This window comes from Hevea brasiliensis, chromosome 9, assembly GCF_030052815.1.
Source record: "Hevea brasiliensis isolate MT/VB/25A 57/8 chromosome 9, ASM3005281v1, whole genome shotgun sequence".
NCBI lineage: Eukaryota > Viridiplantae > Streptophyta > Magnoliopsida > Malpighiales > Euphorbiaceae > Hevea > Hevea brasiliensis.
In genome coordinates, this window is record NC_079501.1 from 26,448,733 (window position 1) to 26,467,213 (window position 18,481).

Consider the following 18,481-nt stretch of genomic DNA (forward strand, 5'->3'; position numbering starts at 1 on the left):
TCTTCCCTCTCTCTCCTTGCCGTCTCCCTTGGTCTCTCCCTCCCCACCATTGTTATCAAGCTTAAAGCTTGATTTCCCAAGCTTTCACTCACCAAAACCCATAGTCCCCTTCATTAAAAATTTAGCCCACATCATAAGGAAGTTCTAGGTACCCATAGGAAGAAGGAAAGTTGAAGTTTTGGGAAAATTTCCAAGTTGGGTCACAAGAGGTTAGTGCTTTTCTCCCTTCCTTCTTCTTCAATACTTGAAAGTGACTTGAGATAAGTGGAAATTTCAAGAAATTAACAAGAAATTCATGAACCCATGATGTCCCCAAATTTTGGCAGCCATGAAATGTGTTGGGCTTTATTGTGTTCAAATAATGTAAATGAGTTTAGAGATGATGATTGATATGATTATATGTATGAGAAGTGAAAAGGGATTGAATTGATTGAGTTTGAAACTTGGAAATTAGGGTTTGTGTATATGACTTGGAGATTTTGTGTAAATGCTTGAAATTTGACCTAATTGGGATGAGATTGTTGCTTATAGAAGTGTAATGCATGCAAATTGAAGTAAGGAAGTTGGAGGAAATTGAGTTTTGGAAGTGTCAATTTTCTGCAGGTTGTGTTTGTTGAGGGCAGTGTACATTTTAGGCCATAAATAAAATTGTGTGATCCCAATTGGTATGAGGCCAATTGGAGGTGAAACTAGACCCAAAATAGCCCATTTTTCATAAAGAAACCATGCCTAAATTCTGTCCAAAACTTGACCTAAATACTGCCCAAATTCGGATTTCCCTGCACCCAACCCAGAAAATGACCAAATGAACAGTACGTGTTCATTTGGTCATAACTCTCTCTATACTAGTCCAAATAACCTAAAATTTTACCCATGGAAATTTTAGACATAGGGCTACACTTTTCATGAAGATCACTTAACCCAGTTTTGCCTTTAACAAATTCAAATTGTTAGCACAAGTTGGGTCACTGAAACTGCCAACCCAGAAAATGACCAAATGAACAGTACGTGTTCATTTGGTCATAACTCTCTCTATACTGGTCCAAATGACCTAAAATTTTACCCATGGAAAGTTTAGACATAGGGCTACACTTTTCATGAAGACCACTTAACCCAGTTTTATCTTTAACAAATTTAGATTGTTAGCAAAATTTGGGTTATTGAAACTGCCAACCCAGAAAATGACCAAATGAACAGTATGTGTTCATTTGGTCATAACTCTCTCTATACTGGTTTAAATGACCTAAAATTTCACCAATGAAAATTTTAGACATAGGGCTACACTTTTCATGAAGATCACTTAACCTAGTTTTGCCTTTAACCAATTCAAATTATTAGCACACGTTGAGTCACTAAAACTGCTAACCCGGAAATTGTCCAAAATACTGTTCCTTTGGTATGCTTGACCAGTTTTGGCAAAAATGCTATAACTTGGTCTCCAAAGCTGCAAATTGAGTGAAACTAGTGCCAAAAGTTTTATAAGACATAGCACAACAATTTTTATGTTTTGACCAAGCTCTAGAAACCATTGCATCCTAGGGAAAATATTAGCCAAAATTAGGAATTAAAATATAGAAAATGTTAAGTTAAACCCAGAATGCCATTCGATACCTGTGTGTTCATTTGGCCATAACTCCCACTAGGAAATTCCATTTGAGAAGTCCAATATGATCTGGAAACATGATACTTAGGGCTATAATATTGATTTAGACACCTTTGCCAAATTCTAAGTGTAAAGACCCTAAAAAGAGGGTCAAACATACTGCCCTGAAGTTGGTTATTGCCCTTATAGGACTGAGAGTCCAGGTTAATACACTGATTATAACTCACTATACCAAGCTTGAAAAATTATGAAATTGTACCTCGGAGTCCCTAAGACATAGAGGAACATATCTTGTGAAGGAACCTAAGTCTAAAAATGACCATAAAATGATCAAATGACTGGTTAAAGTTTATTGACCAGGAATTGTAAATTCTGGACAGCTTAGAGGCAAAGGGACCAGTTATGGTATTTTGACCATTACTTGAGTTCTATATCTCCAAATTCAGTGATTCAAAAAACTGAAATTCAAGTTTAAATATAGAGGAGCAATTGTTATGAAGAAAGTGTGACTAAATGGACATCCTAACCTAGTCAAATTCCTAGATAAAGATAACACATCAACATGAACCTAAAAAAAGGTTCATGGGAAAAATGCTATATATGATAATTAAAATACTCATAAGGAAAATTAAATATTAAAAATGATATGAATATGTAAATTGGGACTAATGTCCTATTAATATGAAATTAATAGTACTAATGAACAGTACTAGAAAATAGTAACAGTGAATAGTGCTAAATTAATTAAAAATGTTTAATTGTCCATAGTATACTTAGACTTATTTATTTAATTTGGATAAATTAGTATACCAATTAGGGACTATAGATAGCAGTACTGCCTACCGAGAAAATCATGAACTGACAATATATGTCTGGTATGATTGTTCTACAGGCTATATGCCTACTTACTGGCCATTGTGCTTACTTTATTTCTGACTTTACAAGCCTGACAGCGGGTCTCGTGCCCGACAGTTGGCCTCGTGCCTGACAGATGTATACAGGGTAGACATATGGCTGTCTAACCCGTATACTCCCGTGTATCCAGCTTTTATAATTTGTTATAGGTTTCTTGGGCATTGATAATAATTAATTAATACTGAATATATAATAAGCAAACAGGAAAGATCCCTATAATTTTAATTGTTTCCAAAGTGTAATAAAAAAAAAATATAAAAGACCCAGAATTTATGATTTGTAAATATTAATTCAATTGTTTAATTATTGTTATTATAAATTATGCACCACTAAGCGTTATGCTTAGCGCGTTGATTTTCTATCGCGTAGGTACTGAAGATCAGCAGTCACCACAGTAATATTTGGATAGAGTTCCGACCAGATCTGCCACCGATCAAAGTCACCTCACCAGTCTTTTGTATTTTGGTAAGGCCCATGTGTAGACTAGTATTTTGGTTCATTATGTCTAGTCATGATGTAATTACTAGTTTATGATGTATTTTATTTTGGACTTGAAATGAAAACTTATAATTTATTATCTATGAATTTCAATATGAATGCAATAGATGACACTTCATTTTGAGATCTCATAAATAGTTGTGAATGATATGATAAAAGAGAATATGATATGGAAATATGTGAGATTACCATGAATATGTTAACAGGTGATAGTAGAACCCGCCAGATGCTAATAAAACAGAGGAGGATCTGTTCGGGTCTCCACAAAAATAAGATATAAAAAAAAAATTTCTACACTTAAATTACCTGATTTAAATGACATTAAAATTTACAATAGACATGACAAGACAAGATAGGGTGCTCCGGCACCGAATGTGGCACTTCTTGCTCGGCTATACAATAGACGGGTAAGGGGCATCACACAGAGTCACCTCACCGATCTTTTGTATTTTGGTAGGGCCCATGTATAGACTAGTATTTTGGTTCATTATGTCTAGTCATGATGTATTTCATTTTGGACTTGTAATTAAACTTTGAGATTGAAATGAAAACTTGTAATTTATTATCTATGAATTTCTATATGAATGCAATAGATGATACTTCATTTTTAGATCTCATAAATAATTGTAAATGATATGATACAAAAGAATATGATATAGAAATGTGTGAAATGAATATGGACATGTTAACAGGTGATTAGTGGAACCCGCCAGATGCTAATAAAACAGGGGAGGCTCTATCCGGGTCTCCACAGAAATAAGATATAAAAAACAAAAAAAAAATTCTACACATAGAATACATGTTTTAAATGACATCAAAAGTTTACAATAGATATGATAAAACAAGATAGGGTGCTCCGGCACCGAATGTGGCACTTTTTGCTCGGCTATACAGTAGATGGGTAAGGGGCGTCACACAAAATATCACAACAAATCATTTGAGCCACATCCATATAAAACTAGAAAAAAAGAAAAAAAGAAAAGAGCTCATTTCTAAAGCAATTAAGTTCCCTCGCATTTGCAATGCATATGAGAGAGAGAGAGAGAGAGTTCTACGATAGAAGTTACATATGATAGATGATCTATTGTACAAAAAATGTCCTCTTTGGATCCTCTTTATCTACTTATTGTGTTGAAGAATATTAATGAAGGAAAAACTTTTTTTAAATATGACTCAAGACACAAATACGTGAGTTCCATCCACATACTTGATCGATCATTTCCCTATTAATGAGAATCTTTCCCTTAATCATTCATAACAGGGCATATAATCATTCATATGAACAACCTAGCTATTGACAAGATTAAGTACCGATTCTTAATTTTATATTTTTTTTGTTCTTATTTTGTACTTACGTGTGATGATATTACATTTTTGCCTTGAAATTATGTAGACTTGCTCTTGACAATAATTTAATTAGCTAAATGAAAACAAGTAACCATCAAGTATTTATTAGTAAGGGAAAATTATAAAAAAGTATTATGTGGTTTTACCCATTATTATTTTAGGGTCTATGTTCTCTTTGTAATAAAATGGTACGTGAGGTTTACACCATTAGCAAAGGATAAATTTTCATCTTCTCTCTATTAAAAGACATTGACGTGGAATAGAAAAGTGCTGACATGAAAGAGAAATTTGCTGACGTAGAAGAAAAATATGCTGATGTAGAATTAACAAAAAAAAATAAAAACTATAAAAAAGTACTTTGTGATTTCACTTATTTTTATTTGAAGGTCTGAGGTTTATATTGTGATAAAGTGGTACCCTATGGTAATATTCAATTAGCAAACACAATATTTTGTTTGATGCTGTCAATTGAAGCTGATATGACATTAAAATAGTATTTTTTAAGTATTTTTAATAATAATAAAAAAAAATAATTCACACATTTCTAAGATATTTCATACAAGAAATAGATTTTATGCACTTCAGGCGTTGTAATTTCAAAAGTGAGGTATGCTAATGTGGAGTTTTGCATGAAGACCCTGACTTTTGGAATCACTATTGATAGATTTTTGAACATAGAGTTTGCACATTCACTTTTAGAATCACTATTAAGAATAACTAATGTAGCACAAACTTCTGGTTAAGTTATTGGATTAGTATTGCTAAGACTTTGGATAAGAGTACAGTTTTATCGTTGGAGCAGCTAGATTCAACTGATGCTCTTAGCTGGCTAACCACTTGTTTCTCCCTTTTGTGAGGTGGTCGATACCTTTCTTTAATTTGGGCACAACTCCCATTAGCACTGCCTTGAGGAGTTCATGGTGAAAGTTGCCCTTTGAACTCCCTAGCACTTTTAAATGCCTTATCAAATTCTTCTAGCTTAGAGATTTGGCATCATAAAATACTAGAAACTTAAAATTGAGCTTTTCAAAGAGAATATACTTAAACTTTTCCATGGTATTTCAAAAGTGAAGGATTTGTTTCCGGGAGTTAAATAATTCAATTAATTTGCTAATGATGCAAGTCTCAATGTACCACTTTGTTATAAAATAAATCATAGATCATGAAGTAAAAAGGAGCGAAACCACATGCTACTTTTTTGTTCTACGGTAGATTTTGTTCTACGGTAGATTTTGTTCCACGTTAGTAACTTTCTGTTCCATATCAGTCTTTTTTAACGAAAAGAAGACGAAAAATCATTTTTTTCTAACGGTGCAAGCTTTAAAGTACCACTTTGTCACAAAATAAACTATAAATCCTGAAGTAAAAATGAGTGAAATACATAATACTTTTTTGTAATTTTCCCTTACTAGTACTATTACTAACAAATTTAGACAAGTACGACGAATAAATAAAAAAAATCATAAAATGGTCAGTAATTATTTTGAAATTTGAGACCCAATTGAGTACTAAAATTCTAGTTTGGGGCTTTTCTCTTTGGAGTTAAATGACATAATGCGCAATCTCCCTTCATTCCACACGAAGGTTTTGTCCAATTTGTCTCTTTACGTTTTGCAAATGTCATTTCTGACAATATGAAATAATGTTTCTGATATATATGATGGGTCATGTTGACCAAGATATAAAACTGATGAACACAAATATTAATGTGGTTGAGCCGTTATATATCATCCATATTCAATAGGCAATCTATTCCATATGGCTGGCGGAGTGGAGTTTAATTAATTAAATACAATATTTTCCACAGGGATCTCAATAATTTACAATTGACAAGATTATTCTATGATATGATGATGGGTAAGACCACATAAACGAACAGTTAGAAGGGTAGTGACTTGTAGAGATAAATTCTTCATGAGAAAAAAATAAGAATTGCTGGGTTTAACCACATATTTTGAATGAATGGAGCACAGTGATGACAGATTAAAACCCAACCTAGCGCTTAATTACCCGACATAAATCTTTGGACATCACCAGTCCAGTCTATAGGATAAGGGCAGATCCAAACCTGACGCAAGAGCCTCCTGCCTCGCTGACCATTGGTGCTTTCTTCTGATAGAGCACAAGGCTCGAGTACCTAGCTGCTAGCGTACTTAGCATAAAAGGTTTAACCCATAATCCCACTTCTGCAAATATTATTTGGTCAAGAACGAATACAGAAATAGACAAGAAAGTGTTTTATTTATTTATTTATTTTTTCAAATTTCAGATTAAACCAATATTATATTACTTATATCATTATTGTCAACGCTTTAATCAGAAACTACAAATTATTGATTTGACTATCAAGATGACAAATCTTTTGATATCGATATCAGCATTTGAGTTATCTCCCATGCAACGTCCCCAGTCGAATGAGGACAAAAAAATATTTGATGAATTTATATATTTCAAGTTCAATTATAAGAAATAATTTGAATTTAATTTTTGAGCTGAAAATTATTTGGGCAATCATACCTAGGTATTATAATTGTTATATATACCATGGATGTCAATTGAGTGTGGGCTGTTTCGAATTAATATTTACTTTGTCAATTGATGCAGACTAAATATTTCCTATGAGTATCGGGTGTTACAAATTAAGATTTATATCTGTGGGGATGTACAGAAAGGATAGGTTCGGCGGCCTATCTTAGACAAAATAAAGAAAAAAAAAATTGAGGACCACTGCAGTGTTTTCAACAGGATTTTTAAGACTAGCTAGGGTAGCAGTCCAGGCAATAAAAAGAGAGTAATGTGTTTACTGTTTAGTGAAAACAAGAGGCTTTTATATATAGAGAGAGAAGGAGGAGGGAAAGGGGAGAAATTATATATATATATATATATATTATTCTGAACTGCATTATTGCTGTTTTATTCGTGTGTATGTGTGCATATGCTGCCACAATAGCATGCATGCAAGCATTGATGCTGGGATGTACGAATGAGGAAAAGCTATCACTGTAAAAAGCCTGCCATAGGAGCTATTTGTTGCTGTTTGTGGGGATATCATCAGGATCAATCTCTTCTCTCTGCGTTATTGTGGAGGGGTTAGGCAGAATCTGATAAAGTTGATCTTGAATGTGGTATGGTGTCTGATATTTCTTTGGCCTCCCCCAACTGACCTGTGTCTGTGGTTTTTGCCTCTCAATCCTTCCTCTCTCTCTCTCTCTCTCTCTCTCTCTCTCTCTCTCTCTCTCTCTCTCTGGTATTCATTTACGCGTATTCATTTACGCACGAGAGTTTTAAGGGGGAGAAGAGAAGAGAGGGAAGGGATAGATGAATTGATAGCTAGCTAACTCCCCCCTTTATCTTAGGTAACCCCACATGCCCTTGCCAAGACTTGCATTGCATGTCCATACCCATATATATAACAGATTTTTTGTTCTTCTTTTTCAACCACACAAAGACACACAAAGTCACCCTGCTTGGACATTTTTGTTTTTACTTTTGACCTCTTATTCATTCGCATATCTGAAGATAAAATGCTATTAATGGGCATTATTGTCTCAAGTAATTTATTAAAATTTATATAGGACGATGATACATGGCATTCTTGGGAGTTGATTAATAAAGGCAATTACTTTAAGCAGCCAGCGGTAATTAAATATGTAGGACCTAAGAAATCTATGCCATTTGAGTGAAGTACTGTTCCATTGGATTATTTGTGCATAAAAATAAGTTAAGAAGTGGAAGAAACTGCTCTAACAATACTTTGTTGTTTATGAATTGAATTGAATATGTTTAATTATCTGAGTGACAATGCATTAATTATAACAAAAATATCCAATAATCTCCCTTCTAGAACAAGGGTAATATTATTTTTCAAAATTTTTTTTCCACAAATGCATATCTATGTTGCCAAATAAACTCCAAATATCATTGTAAACAAAACAATTTAAAATGATTATTCCATTAAGCTTTTTCAAAATTTTACAATTAAAATATATTTGTGTATTAGGATGTTTGGATAATTTTTGTACTGATTAGTTTACTAATAAAGTTTAATAAAAAAAATAATAATTATTATCTTTAATCAATGTATTTAGTATAAATGGACAATATATAGCAGTATGATAAGGCAAGGCATGTCAATTAGCGATACCAAATGAAAGGATTGGGCTAAACTGCTGTCTAGTGTAGATGAAAGATGCTTAATTAATTGAAAACCAAGGACTGAAGATCCATATTAGCACCTACCATGTCCATTTAGAAGATGCCGGCCAGCCCAGCCACGTAGCCGACTAGTTCGAGCCCAATAGGGCATATATGAGAGGCCTACGGTCGTGAACTTGGCCAGTTATGAAGTCAGTGGTGGCTGCTGAGAACTGTTCCTCATCATCACTATTCCATCCTCAGAGTCTCCATACAACACGGACAAAGAGAAGACCATGATAAATAAATATACACTGATATTGTCAAAATTAGTCATACCATCTTAGTTTCAACTTTCAAATTAAAGCTAACTGAGTTTTCCTTAAAAGGAAGATTGCTTCACAACTAGGTACAAGGTCGATAGTTCTAAATCCAAAAGGTGCAGAACACTAGTTTCAACTGCATTGGTAGCTACAGTTGTTACCTTTTGCTCTAGCTTGCCTGCTGTTGCTGATCTTAACAAGTATGAAGCTGAGATTGGTGAATTTGTTATAGGATTAGCAGCTCAGTTCGGTTCTGCAGATATCAGGTTTGTGTTGTTTAGAAGGCTTCTGCATTTTGCAAGCATTCTGGTGTTCTAAATCATTAAATTGCATTCCCTATCCAGGAAAGCAGTGCATGTGAATGAATATTTCAGGTAATGTCTCGTCTCTAATTCTTTTTTTTTTTTTTTTTCCTCGGATTATCTTGGATGTACCAACTAGGCTAACTCCAGTTAGTGTCTGATTCAATGTCTGTAAAAATTGGGGGGCATACCCTACATAGTAGGAGGGAGAACAGCTAGTTCTTGCCTACCATCTGAGCACATATAATTTGAAAACAATAAGTGAAAGAAGATGAATTAGCACCGTAACTTGGTACCAAAAACTAGCTCACAATTTGGAATTTATCAGTAACCACTACACTACTATTTGAACAACAATGCTACTGCCAGCAATGAAAAGTAAATTTGCATCAATATATTTTTCAATTGAGTACTGTAAAGAGAGAGAAAGAGAGTACAAAAAAAAGGAATGATTTTGGATTGTGCCAAAAATGTTAATTCTACTTGACTGAAGTTTATAAATGACTAAATGAGCTAATGCATTTTTGTGCTTATAAATCTCAATGGCTGATACAGAAGAGCCAATTTCACAGCTGCTGATATGAGAGAATCTAATTTTAGCAGTTCAACATTCGATGGTGCATTCCTGGAGAAAGCAGTTGCATAGAAGGCAAATTTTACAGGCAAACTCATAAGAGTCTATCATTTAGTAGAGTTAACTCTGTGATGTTCGGGCCACAAATTTCCACAGAAAAATAGTGGTTTATTATTGTAGCAACTGTCAAAACCTCGTGCTAAATTAATGCTTCTTATCTTTGCTTTTGGCCACACCATTTGTTAGTTTTGATCTGGATCTCCATTTCCCATTTCTGCACGGACAACTTGGTGCAGCCATCAATGCCTGCACTATCACCCGGTTTCCAGGAACCTCCAAATGAGTAGAGGCTATTTCCTGTGATGGATGAATGCTGCTATGGCCTGATAATTTTCCATCAAGGCATTTGTCCATATCATTCTCATGCAGTTTCCCCTGGTAAATCTCCAAGCATTTTGAATATGATTGAAACATATTAATTTTACCAGAGCTTGCAAGATTCTTTTGATGACCATCCTTCCTAGTTGCCTCTCCTTTCTTTCTTAACAATATGCCAACTTCTGGTGTATAGTGACCTAATCCATTGGTTTCTAAAGCAACAGATTCTGGGGCAACTTCTTTATCAACTTGTTGAGTCATTCTTCCACAGCCCTGAGGGAATGATCGAATAGCTGAAATCCTTCTCCGAGGCACAGCTTTGTTTGGCAATTTAGTAGCTTCAGAAACTGAAATTTGTAATGGGTTGACCAATCTTGCATTATCCAAAGAATCTTGCAAAAATTTGTGTAGCAATTCAACTTCTGTCACCAATCCAAGCTCTTGCCTCTCATCAAATGATTCAATTAACTTCTCTTTAGACTTTGAATCATCTGTTGTGCCTGGCACATCAAAGTGAACAGAGTTTTTTAACACTTCAGAGCAAAATCTTTTGGAGGGACCGCAACCTATAGGAAAATCCCTAACAGCCAATATTGTCCTGCTTCTGTGCTTGATTAAAACATCAGAAGAAGCACATTCAACATCCAGTGCCTTACTTTTGAAAGTTATTTTGGAAGAATCATATCTATTTTCTGAAAGCATGTTGATTCTCTACAACTTCAACACGCCTGATACATATCTGCATCACCCAAATTACTAAGAATTACCAAATCTAAAAACCATTAAGCAAAAAGCACTGTATATTTTCCCGATCTTTATTTTTCTAGTCTGAACAAAAACTTTATGGTTCGCCACACAGCACAACAGATCCTTTAACCTAAACAAACCAACATATCGAACAATTTTGAAGCAATAAGACAGGAAGGGCCGCTTCAAAAACCAAACTTTTATTTTATCAATCAACAAATTGCAACAATAAACTGTGATTCAGAAATTTTGGTATCTCTCACTGACAGGTGAATATGATTTCCTTTACAACATCAATAATTCTGTTCAATGACTTACAACCCAAGTACTTCTACAAGAATTAAAAGATCATTCCTCTGGCAATTGTTACTACTGCTCAAACAGATATACAATTCCTATCTGCAGTCAAATCAATCTAACTTTACCAATTAAGCTAAAGAACAAGAAAGAAAAGAAAAGGGAAAAAGAAAAACTCATATAGTTAAGAAAAGAAAAGGGAAACAGAAAAACTCATTTAGTTATATTCTATAAAGCTTCATTGTAGTCTACCAAAAATTGGATTTTCCAATCTCTCTTAACCTCTTTTTTGTGGCATAGAAAAAGTATACAAGAAAAATAAATCAAATAACAGCCAAATCATCAGTGGTTAAAATTAATGTCGAAGAGAAATCAAAGGAGAGAATTTTCTTTCGCGTAAAAGGTTGTAACAAATAGGCATACCATGAAAAATATTGACGAACAGAAAAACTAATCCAAGTTTACACGCAAAACGGCAAACTGATCTGACATATGTTTTTGTGGGATTCAATGTTTCTGTTCAAAGATTCTGTAAACCAATGTAGTTTCTCAGCAACCAACTATCGATCGAGAAGAAGGGAAACCACCAGTATTCTTCTCTCTCTCTCTCTCTCTCTCTCTCTCTCTCTGAGCAGAATTCTGATACTTATAGGTAGGGCCGAATGGAACGGAGCCAAAGTTTTTTTTTTTTATATTTTAGTTTGTTTCTGATTATTTATTGAAAATGGAATCCAAATCACGTTAAAATCAAATTGAAACTATATAAATTAAAATTAAATTAAAAATTAAATTTATATATATATTTTTTAATAAATTTTTTATATGTATTATATATTTTTAATATGATTATATATATATATATATATATATAATTATAAATTAAATATAATTTAATATTATATTTTATTTTTTATAAATTATTTTATAAATTTTAATTATATTTATTTTTTATAATTAAATATTATAGAATTAATAAATAATTAATTAAAACAGAATTGACAAAAGTTGGTGGGGACGTATGCACACGGCTATGCAATTATTATTAGGCCTGCATGCCGTCCTTGCTTCTCAAAATTATTGAGCATTTTGTGCTGTCCTATATATAATTATTCCTGATTATACCTCTAGATATATTGGGGGCAGCATGGTCAAGACCATGGCAAATGGGAGCATAGGCAAGACAATCTAGCTAGCTTGCTAAATTTATAACCATTTGCCATTTCGCAGATTTTAGCACCCTGTCCCCATACCCTATACCCCAGATGGGAAGCTACCGCTTATACCTTATTTGGTGCATTTTGCTCTTGTGTCCAGCTTGAAGATCCAGCCTTGCTTTTAAAGAACATAAATCTGTTAATTCTAAGATAGATTACACAATTTAATTTAAGTTGTGATGAAGGATGGTATGCAAAAGAGAGTTGAACGGGTACCTATATATCAGAGGAAACATTAGGGAGGGCTTCCACAAGTAGTGACGTGTTGGGAGTTTCACTCCGATACTAAAAGGAGTCCTGTTCCTTTCCTTCCCTCACCCAAATACCAAGAGTCAATTAAATCCCAAACAACCAACCACCAAGAGCCAGCTAATCCCAAATAACAAGCAAATCCCTCTTTTATCTTCTTTCTTTTGAAATCTCAAGAGAAAAGTGCTCCCAATCTCAAACTTACGGCAAAGCAACGACCCATAAAGAGTCATCTTGATGCCAACAAGGGAGGAAGTCCCACCCAACATCCACAACACAGCACGAAGAAGGAGAGACTGTGTTGCCGACGCACACGCCACACCATCCGAGAAGAAACAGGCCTCATTACCACTGCATATTAACGTCATAATTTTAAGGCCCTAATATATTCATCTTTTTAATTTTTTTAGTCATAAATATAATTTGAGTGATGCTACATCGATCAAGTTGAGATAATTTTTTGACTTCATACTTAAAAAAAATTTTTTTTAACATTATTGTCTTTCTACAAATTTTCTTAAAAAAATATGTACAATTGAAATTTGATGTTCAAATTATTTCTCATACATTTATATTACTTTTAAAAACACTAAAAGTTTCAATACAAAATACAAATTACTAAAAAAATTTTACATTCATTTTAATTTTTAAAACATTTTATTTTACTAAAATAAAAATTAACAAAAATACATGTGATTTGAACCTAAGAGCCTACGCTACTTTTTTTTTTTTGCCATATACTTTCATTTTATATTTTTATCTTATAATATAATTTAAATAAAACTTTTGTGATATTAAATTAGTTATCTATTATGATTAAAGGTCTTAATATATATATATATATTATAAAATTAAAATTTTAATTTTTTTTTTGGCTTTAAAATTTTATCAATACTTATTTGATAAATATGTTTTTATTATATACACTATATTGCTTATTTATTTTTATGAAAAATATTTTGACATGATGCATAAAAATTATTATCAAATAAATATTAATATTCTTGTAAAATTAACAATATTTATAAAATTAACAATATATAATTTATATTTATTATTTTAATAGGTAATACACATGATTATAATTATTTTATTGTTGAGATATTCAATATGTGTTGTTTAATAATTCTAGTATATTATGTTTCATTTAGTTACATTAGTTGAGTTGATAAATTTAAAATAACTTGTTACATTATAAGAAAATATATAAAATATTAATTTTATAAAATTAATAATAATAAATATTTATTATTTCAATATAGAGTACATGATTATAATTTTAGTAGTCTGATACTATATTTTTCAATTGTTTTTGTAAAAACAATGAGTATGAATGAAAAAAATTTTTATTTTATCAAAAAATTATTGATATTAATGTAAAATATGATAGTGATTCTTTTTAACAATTAAAATATGCTTTGATTCATTTATAACCCTAATAATCCCCTAATTTTGATAATACTCACAAGTACTGTACATGGCCTAGTTCGAAAATTTAGCTAGCATATATACTTTAACTCTAATACGATGAGCATCATAAGTATTATACATCCCCTAATTTAAAAATGTAGCATATATTTCTTGATTCTGATAGTATGAGTACCATAAGTACTATATATGTCCTAATTCAGAAGTCTATATGCCCTAATTATAATAGTTCTAATATGAAAGTTAATCATAAATGTCATAATTATGATAGTAATAGTACTAGAATCTTAATTTGGAAGTTTATCATATATGTCTAATTTTGGTAATATGAGTACAATTAATATCATAAAAGTCTTAATTTGAAAGTTTATCATATATGCTTTAATTTTTACGGTATGAGTATCATAAATACTATATTAATTAGTCTTTATTCAGAAGTATTAATAAAAGTATAAATATAAGTCAAACTTAATTTAACATGACTTATTTAGACTTTAAATATGTGTTCAAATATCACAATTTAAATTCTTATAATGATTTGAGTATTCAATAATTAAGTTTATAATCTTTAAATATTATATTAGAAGTAATTTTATTTTATAATTTGATTTATTCATACAATCTCTTATTTATTTGAGAAATTACATACTAAGATTCTAATTAACTAATTAATCTTTTATTTTAATTCTATATTTATAATATTTATATATTAATTATCATATTTTATATATATATATAATACTTAAAGTTATCTATTTATATATTTTATATTTTGTATATGATTATAAAATAAATGCATTTAGATATACTCACATGGGTATAGGCATGAAGACAGGGCTTGCAACTTTATTTCCACGCCTCATGTTCATGATTTTAAAAATGACCCAAAATTGTACAGCTCAACTTGTTAATTTTTTGATGACCATGTACTTGTTGTAAATGTGCTTAATTGAAACAATTAGGGCAATAAATTGAACTGTTAATTCTTCTTTTTCTTCTTTTTTCTTTTAAATTACAGTCGCACAACTTGTATAAATTAATTTAATTTCATTAGGACAGAGTTATTAAATGCAATAGGAGGAATACTAACTTTATTGATAAAAAATGATATATTTACAAAGGGGAACATATTAAAAAATTCAAATTTTGAAATTTTAAATTAAGTAAATTTTCACATTTTTATATAATTAAAAACTAAATATTGGCATTTAGTCAAAAAAAAAAAAAAAGTAACATGTCATATGTGTATATAATATGTAGTTATAGCATACCATAAATTTTTTTTTTATGTGCAAAACAACTCATTGAAGAGATTTATTGGAAATGAAAATGAATTTATTGTTCTTTTCTCATAGATCAAAAAGTAATAAAAGTCAATTGGGGTAAAAAAAATTTGACTAGTTGCCTCCAAAAAATAAGGGTATTAAAGACTTTTCATGTTGTTGGAAATTCATTAAATGTGGATTAACTTGAGTCAAGAACTATTTATGGTATAATTTGTTAAATTTGAAGATAGTGTTAGGTAAATTATAATTTAATTCATTTTAATTCGAATTTAAATAAGTGATTAGATTGTTTTACACATTAAAATTACTAATTAATTCAATGTTATAATTTAATTACTTATATTTACCCTTTTACATTTATACTTTCTCAATATGAAATTTATATATAATTCCAACATAATTATCATGAGAAGGTTAAATAAATTTGGTGATTTGAGTTTTTTTTAGACACGATTAGATTTTACACTTGAAAATGCATTAAAGATGTGAAGTAGTCTTGCAAGGTAAGGTCAATTAACTAAAAGAAAATAGGAACTATTAATTATGGTGGAAAAGGCTCTGTCTAATATGATTTCGTTATGGTACAAAGGTACACTGATGGATAAGCCTGTCTAAACTCCCAAGCTAAGCATCGATCAACCATTAAAGAAATCTAACAAGTTGCTTCCTCTTTACTTTTCTTTTTCTCAAGTGGGCCAGAAAACGACCAAGAAAACTTTAAAAATGGAAATTAAAAGATTGAAACGTCAATAAACAAGCTAAGAATTGCTTGTCTCCTTGACGGTTGGCCCTTGGGCATTCCAATCAGGGAATGTGCCCATACACCCTTTCAACTCTCTTTCCTCTTGTCCTTTTCAAGAGACATAACCGCTCTTTACTACTAGCTATTAATTTATGATATCTATATTGTAATTATGTACTATTATAATTCTTCTTTTTATCAAAGATAAATATTCATTTCAGGAAAGGCTTGAGGTCCGGTATAAATATTGGAATCGAATTAGGGATGGCAATGAATTAAATTTTTGTAAGTACTCGACTTGCCCTAACCCTAATAAGACGAGTTTAGATAACACATATAATCGGGTTTAGAATTTGTTTGCATTTAAAAAATTATATTCGTGACGGGTTCGAGTTTTACATATTGGGTATCCATTACCAAATCCATTTATATAAATATTTAATTTAATATAAAATATATGTTTTTTATAATTATATTTATAAATTTTATATATTTTATTTTAAATAAAATGAAATTTAAATATTTTATGAAATTATTAAAATTTTAAAATATAAATTATTAATAAAAATAATATTTTCATGTAGTTTATTAATTAAAATATGTAGAATTCAACGGGTTCTAATATTTTTCAGGTAATAATAATCGAATTTAGAACAAGTTTAAATAGTTGAGAATAAATTTTAATCGGGTTTGGGATAGGTTCGGACTTTGAGAATATTAATTGGATTCAGGTTCGGGTAGAGTGATTTTCACGGGTACCATGACCATTGCTATCCCTAAATCCAATTAGATCCTAAATTACATATAACAAAGTAATCACTAAACCCACATAGAGCCCATGCTAGAAGACCAAGCTTGGAAAATGAAAGCCCATACAAAGGCTGCTTAACCCAAAGAACCAAAAGGTCAGAGCCTAGATACAAACAATCCTAATCCTTGGGCAAACTTGCATGAACAATACCGGAGCCATGGTAGCACCACTTTTAAAGCAAGACCATTTCAAAAGCAACAAAATTGATTCAAAGGAAGAGCAGAGGAAATAGAAACCACAGCCAAGCCTACAACTAGAGATTTCCTAACATAAATGCTCAAGAACCAAAAACCAAGAGCAACCACAAGGACTTACTGTCGCGAAAGAACACACAGAGCCCTAGTGTGAGCCGGATCTAAACCCAGGGGGAACTAACAGGCAGTAATGCAAAGCTTCTTTAAGAATTTGGATGCTTGAAGAATGGCATCAGTAATGACCCTAGGAGGTACAACACCCACTAAAGGACTTGAACCCATCGATTCCAAGTTCTCAGCATAAAATCCCCAAAGAACTTTTGTTGTATAACCACATAAACCTGCATTAAAAAAAAAAAAAAAGAGTAGAGACAAATAGAACCAAACATAACAACTACTAGTAGCCTATAAATCCCTCAATCATTTACCACCGTCACCCCCTTACTAAATAAAAACTCTTTACGACCTTACTTGATAATTGCTTAAAATGTCATATTTTTATCATTATATACTTAGTCTTTTGAGTTTGTTTCTTATTTAATTAGCTTGTTAATGCTTGTTTTGATGTTATTAGATATTCACAAGAGCATGGAAAAGCTTATAAAGCATAAAGAGGTGAATTGAACATAGAAAGAAGCAAAGCACACATCTAGCAATTTAAGGCATATAAAGGTGCAATTTTGATGAGGAGTTAGCCAATAAAAAAATTGGCTTAGAGGTGTCTTATTCATAGTGTTTGGAGTCTAATGGTAAAAAAAGGAATAAATTTGGACATCAACTCATATTGAGCTTCTTTGGACAGCCTTAATGAAACTTATTTGTGATTCACTATTTAGAGTTTGAATATGACCTTATGGGCTTAGATGAACCTTAATTAGCATATTTTAAGGTGTTATATGAAAAATGAGTACAATTGAGCTAGACTACATTGAGGGTCACATGTTGAGTGTGTGTGAGCTCTTTATGTTGAGTTATGTGTGACCAAGATCTACGTTCTTTTTTCATTGTGGAGTCATTGCATTGGGCATCATTTAAGGTCCTCGAAGCATAATATATCACTTAAGGTGCATTGCCCACTCTTTGCCCCAAAATAATCCCCACGATATAATTGCTAGCATCACACATAATTTTAAAGGGCAAGTCCCAATTTGGTGGTTGGATCACAGGAGCTGAAGTTAAGAGCTCCTTCAATGTGTTGAATGCAACCTTGCACACCTCATCAAAGCTAAATTCCACATCTTTTGCTAGCAAGTTGCATAAGGGTAAAGCAACCTTGGAAAAGTCCTTAATAAATCTTTGATAAAAACTTGCATGACCAAGAAAAGAACGTACTTCCCCCACATTGGTGGGGTAAGGTAAAGATGCAATGGTGTCAATCTTAGCTTTACCGACTTCTATACCTCTAGATGAAATAACATGCCCTAACACAATACATTGAT

At 31.7% G+C, this 18,481-nt stretch overlaps 1 protein-coding gene and 1 pseudogene across 1 annotated transcript; one reads left to right on the forward strand and one right to left on the reverse strand.

The window, feature by feature from the left end:
* Positions 1–7,288: 7,288 nt before the first annotated feature.
* LOC110654592 (thylakoid lumenal protein TL20.3, chloroplastic-like) lies at positions 7,289–9,828 on the forward strand (annotated as a pseudogene).
* On the reverse strand, positions 9,486–11,777 carry LOC110654602 (uncharacterized). The gene is made up of 2 exons (XM_021810631.2): positions 11,542–11,777; positions 9,486–10,813 (listed from the first exon to the last, which is right to left on the reverse strand). Exon 2 carries the CDS (start codon positions 10,774–10,776, stop codon positions 9,901–9,903), a length of 876 nt encoding a protein of 291 aa, XP_021666323.2. The 5' UTR covers positions 10,777–10,813; positions 11,542–11,777; the 3' UTR covers positions 9,486–9,900.
* Positions 11,778–18,481: the final 6,704 nt, after the last annotated feature.

What these genes read in the sequence shown, in the direction of transcription:
- LOC110654602 (XM_021810631.2), bottom strand. Translation starts at nt 10,776, where the DNA reads ATGCTTTCAGAAAATAGATATGATTCTTCCAAAATAACTTTCAAAAGT.